Source organism: Eutrigla gurnardus, assembly GCF_963514095.1.
Source record: "Eutrigla gurnardus genome assembly, chromosome: 6".
NCBI classification, from domain to species: domain Eukaryota; kingdom Metazoa; phylum Chordata; class Actinopteri; order Perciformes; family Triglidae; genus Eutrigla; species Eutrigla gurnardus.
Genome location: NC_139920.1, coordinates 25768172 through 25773976, shown reverse-complemented (window position 1 = coordinate 25773976; position 5805 = coordinate 25768172). Strand labels below are relative to the sequence as shown.

Sequence of the window (5805 nt, the reverse complement as noted above, 5' to 3'; positions counted from 1 at the left end):
ATGTCTAAGAGTCAGGGCTGAAATCCAAATCATTCAATTTAAAATTCACGTTAATTTGGGTGCAGTGAGGGCAGAAAAATATAATTTGTATTCACTGGCTGAAATATGACAAAACGTCCATCCTCGCTCTTATCTCAAGCTGCAGAAGTGTGTTACACCACGCCTTACACGATATGCCACGCGCTCGATGCCTGCTGGCCAACATAAATACAGAAGACAACTTATTAGCACAAGCATGTTTGTGCGTTCTAACTGCGAATAAGCATGTCAAGGGGAGAAATTGTTGTTCTTTTTCTGTCTTTACTGTTTGAGTCTTCATTGACTCAAAATACACCATGTGAAAAGGAGACGGACTGCCACGAAGAATCCAGGTTGTTTTCAGCACAGATACAACAGAAATCCCACGCCTCCTGTGTCCAAGTGTGACAGAGGTTTTCTTTGTGGACAGCAATATTAACACAATCCCCAACGAGGCCTTTGTTGCTAACCCGCAACTTGAAAAGGTGGAGTTCTTGAACACCAATACGACATCTATTGAGCTGGGAGCTTTTAAAGGTTTGATAGCGCTCAAGGATGTGGAGATCTCCGGCAATCCATTGACGTCGATCCCAGTGGGAGTCTTCAAAGACCTCAGCAACCTGAACACGATTATACTAAAGCAAAACAAGCTCCATAGTCTGGAGATAGGCTTGTTTGAGGGCCTTGAAAAAGTAATGGAACTGTATTTAAATGTGAACAAGATCGTAGCGATTGAAGACGGGACCTTTGATGGTCTCAAGAACCTTGTAGTTCTCCATTTAGCTAAAAACAATCTATCTGCTGTTTCTACTGCCTGGTTCTCAAACCTGAACAAACTGCAGACACTCAGGCTTTACGAGAATCAGCTAATCGCCATTCCTGATGACATTTTTAGTAATTTGCCAAATTTGAAGGAAATTAACTTACGGGGAAACAAAATAGTAGAATTGTCACCTCATTTATTTCCACATAAAGACAAAATAGGTAAACTGTATTTTGATAGTAATCTTCTGACTGTTTTACCCCAAGGATTCTTTGTTGGCTTCCCTCAGCTTAAAACACTGACTTTACACAAAAAATAAACTGACTAGTCTGCCACCTGTGCTTTTTGGAGAAATGCCTAAATTCACAGACTTGAACCTCAGTAACAATAATCTCAGCACTCTTCCTGAAGGAATTTTCAGCCCTCTGAAGAAACTCAAGTACTTAGATTTGTCTGAAAATCACTTTGTCACTGTGGATGCCGAGTACTTTCAAGGCCCTGAGAAGCTCCAAGTGCTGAATCTACAGAACAACAAGATAAAGTCGCTGGACACGAATGTATTCGAAAAGCTACCTTCTCTGAATACACTCAAGCTAGCTGGCAACGACCTCCAGACGCTTCCCGGGGACATTTTTTTACTTTTAACAGAACTCACAAAGCTTTACCTCGAGGGCAACCCTTGGCGCTGTGACTCTTATCTGATACCTCTTTACCTCTGGATGAAGGCTAAAGGCAGGAACACACCGGCCCAACCGTTGGACGTCTGAAGCGTTTGGAGAGGCTCGGACGAGGTCGGGAACACATATGTTTGGTGTGTACAGCTGCGTCGGAAGCTTTCGGAGCTGCGCAGACGTTGTCTGATCAGACTAAGACTAGCATACGAAGTCTGAGGAGGTGGGCTGTTGGATACTCTGATTGGCGGTGTGCTAGCGAATCAGAGTATCCAATGGCGGTGTGTGGGCGGGGCGGAAGTGACGATGGTAAACAACAATCCGTATTACTCGTTCTGAGACGACGTCTTCGTAAAATAATGAGCCCGAGAGCACACAACGCGAGTGTCACCCTAGCCAGAGTCATCTTTCCAGAAATGCCAAGTATTTAGTCCACAAAGGTCTTCTCGAGTCGAACGAATACTGAACCAAGACTGTGTGTGCATTGTTTTTATCTGCACTCCGTTCCGTCATTTCCTGTTTTCCTGTTTTGGAGTACTGGCACGGGACTAGCGCCACCCGCTGTTAAGGAGGCTTATTGCATCTCGCGCAAGCGCAGAACGTACACGCTGCTGTGTTGTCGGAAGCACGTCAAAGCGGTGTGTACAACGCAACTTTTCTGCCGAACGGGTCAGACGAGAGGCAACAGAGTGGGCGGAGAGTGGTCGGATAAGGCAGTTGGACGTCTGGGCGGTGTGTGGGGGCCTTAACTCTCACATAATCGTGTCTCCGGCTGTTTGTGAGCATCCAGAAGTTCTAATAGTACAGGACATCAACTCCTACTACCACGGCACTCCCAACCACAGAACCAACCACCACCACAATTACTCCTACAACACCGACAACCACTTTGCCAACTACGACTGCTACAACCATCCCCGTCACCACCACACCACTGGCCACAACACCAACAACTACTGTTCTACCAACAACCACTATAACAACAACTGCACCCACAACCACGGCAACACCTACGACCACGATTACAACTTAAACGACAACTGCGCCTACGACCACTATGACAACAATTCCACCTACAACAACTACCCCCACAACCACTATGACCACAACTACACCTTCAACAGCTACGCCCACAACCACCACCTTCACGACTACCTGACCACCACGCCTCCTCCACAAACCCCTTCAGTGACCTTCACCTGTCCCCTACAGCCAGTCACTGAGGAGACACCGCCTTCCTTCACTCATCAGTAAAACTAGAAGTAAACCAGAAACTAGAAGGTTCGTGTCCCCTGTAGATTGTAGACATCACTCTACAGTGAAATATAAATACAATCTGAACAGGAAACCCGGCAGTTTGTTTGAACTGCTCACAACTCATGTACACATTGAGGCAGAACCTGAAACGAGGGGTCATCAGCAGACTTCATTTTATGGGGTCCAAAATGTAAAAAAAAGTTTGGCATCCCTGCTGCAGGCTACTTGGGATATCTAGTCTTGAGACGGTTTGGTACAGCATATCTTTAACGGCTCTCCCGCGTGGATGTTCAAGGAGATTGAGAGTTTCCAGCAGCCTCCTGCTGGCTTAACTCCAACGTCACCAGCGTGATGTCTAAGAGTCAGGGCTGAAATCCAAATCATTCAATTTAAAATTCACCTTAATTTGGGTGCAGTGAGGGCAGAACAATATAATTTGTATTCAATACAGTTGGAAAAACTATTGGAGCCATGCTGCAGTTGCTGCAATGTCACTGGCTGAAATATGACAAAACGTCCATCCTCGCTCTTATCTCAAGCTGCAGAAGTGTGTTACACCACGCCTTACACGATATGCTACGCGCTCGATGCCTGCTGGCCAACATAAATACAGAAGACAACTTATTAGCCCAAGCTTTTTTGTGCGTTCTCACTGCTGTCACAACCTGCTTCATCCTGGGACAGGAAATAATAAGGTAGGTTTGGGCGTTTGACTAACAACATGTAGCGATAATGATATCCTGGCATAGCAAAGCTGTTTATGATGGTATTGATACTATTCATATACTTTCACAAGAAAACAATTTAACATTAAGCCACCTTGTATGCCAACTTTATCTCAGTCCAAGTTGTACATTATCACTTTTTCTTTCTTTCTTTCAGCGAATAAGCATGTCAAGGGGAGAAATTGTTGTTCTTTTTCTGTCTTTACTGTTTGAGTCTTCGTTGACTCAAAATACACCATGTGAAATGGAGATGGACTGCCCCAAAGGTGACCGGGTTGTTTTCAGCACAGATATAACAGAAATCCCACGCCTCCTGCGTCCAACTGTGACAGAGGTTTTCTTTGTGAACAGCAATATTAACACAATCCCCAACGAGGCCTTTGTTGATAACCCGCAACTTGAAAAGGTGGAGTTCTTGAACACCAATACGACATCTATTGAGCTGGGAGCTTTTCAAGGTTTGATAGCGCTCAAGGATGTGGAGATCTCCGGCACTCCATTGACGTCGATCCCAGTGGGAGTCTTCAAAGACCTCAGCAACCTGAACAGGATTACACTAAAGCAAAACAAGCTCCATAGTCTGGAGATAGGCTTGTTTGAGGGCCTTGAAAAAGTAAGGGAACTGTATTTAAATGCGAACGAGATCGTAGCGATTGAAGACGGGACCTTTGATGGTATCAAGAACCTTGTAGTTCTCCATTTAGCTAAAAACAATCTATCTGCTGTTTCTACTGCCTGGTTCTCAAACCTGAACAAACTGCAGATACTCAGGCTTTATGAGAATCAGCTAATCGCCATTCCTGATGACATTTTTAGTAATTTGCCAAATTTGAAGGAAATTAACTTACGGGGAAACAAAATAGCAGAATTGTCACCTCATTTATTTCCACATAAAGACAAAATAGGTAAACTGTATTTTGATAGTAATCTTCTGACTGGTTTACCCCAAGGATTCTTTGTTGGCTTCCCTCAGCTTAAAACACTGACTTTACAGAAAAATAAACTGACTAGTCTGCCACCTGTGCTTTTTGGAGAAATGCCTAAATTCACAGACTTGAACCTCAGTAACAATAATCTCAGCACTCTTCCTGAAGGAATTTTCAGCCCTCTGAAGAAACTCAAGTACTTAGATTTGTCTGAAAATCACTTTGTCACTGTGGATGCCGAGTACTTTCAAGGCCCTGAGAAGCTCCAAGCGCTGAATCTACAGAACAACAAGATAAAGTCGCTGGACACGGATGTATTCGAAAAGCTACCTTCACTGAATATACTCAAGCTAGCTGGCAACGACCTCCAGACGCTTCCCGGGGACATTTTTGAGCCTTTAACAGAACTCAGAAAGCTTTACCTCTCGGGCAACCCTTGGCGCTGTGACTGTAATCTGATACCTCTTTACCTCTGGATGAAGGCGAACTCTCACATGATCGTGTCTCCGGCTGTTTGTGAGCATCCAGAAGTTCTAAAAGGACAGGAAATCAAATCATTAACAGAGGATCAATTGATTTGCCCCACCGATCCCCCAACAACCACCACCTCTACTACTACCACGGCACTCCCAACCACAGAACCAACTACCCCCATACTCACCACCACAACACCACTTCCTACAACACCAACCACCAATACACCACCCACAACCACCACCCCAAGCACTACACTCCCAACCACAGAACCAACCACCACCATACTCACCACCACAACACCACTTCCTACAACACCAACCACCACTACACCACCCACAACCACCACCCCAAGGACTACACTCCCACAACCACAACCACTATGAGCACAACTACACCTTCAACAGCTACGCCCACAACCACCACCCTCACATCTCCCCGACCAACCACGCCTCCTCCACAAACCCCTTCAGTGACCTTCACCTGTTCCCTGCAGCCAGTCACTGAGGAGACATCGCCTTCCTTCACTCATCAGTACAGAAACAAATTGGAGGGGTGCAAATCTCAGATGATGACCTACACCACGCTGCTGGTGGTGGAGATCACTTGCACACTGGTGCTGGCTAAATTCACCATGACTGTTTACCGCCTGCTGCAGCGCAGGGAGGAGATGAACTCCCTCAAACTCACCAGCTATACACTCCTAATATTATCAGGTTGCTGCTCAACTGCTTTTGGCATGATGTACATTTAATGTTTAATGATCTGGAATTTTTTTTAAAGCATAATAATGTGATACGCATAATGCATTGTACAATTATTACAGTTTTTCTCAATTGTTTACACACAAATACTGGTACTTGAGACACAATGACCACAACATGTAACTCATGCACCAACACCCTGAACTAGCTCTGCTAAACTGCAAGCACAATTCCTGCTTTACACTCAAATTGCAGTTCTAAAACACA

General features: G+C 45.0%; 1 protein-coding gene and 1 pseudogene across 2 annotated transcripts; both read left to right on the top strand.

Annotated features, from left to right (window-relative positions):
• LOC311015246 lies at window positions 1–1511 on the top strand (annotated as a pseudogene). Its single transcript has 3 exons — window positions 1–10; window positions 346–1453; window positions 1507–1511. The product of its transcript is annotated as an uncharacterized misc_RNA (transcript).
• A 1800-nt stretch (window positions 1512–3311) lies between these two features.
• Window positions 3312–5237, top strand: LOC311014840 (uncharacterized protein). The gene is made up of 2 exons (XM_084011685.1): window positions 3312–3404; window positions 3592–5237. Exon 2 carries the CDS (start codon window positions 3601–3603, stop codon window positions 5218–5220), a length of 1620 nt encoding a protein of 539 aa, XP_083867811.1. The 5' UTR covers window positions 3312–3404; window positions 3592–3600; the 3' UTR covers window positions 5221–5237.
• The last annotated feature ends 568 nt before the right edge of the window (window positions 5238–5805 follow it).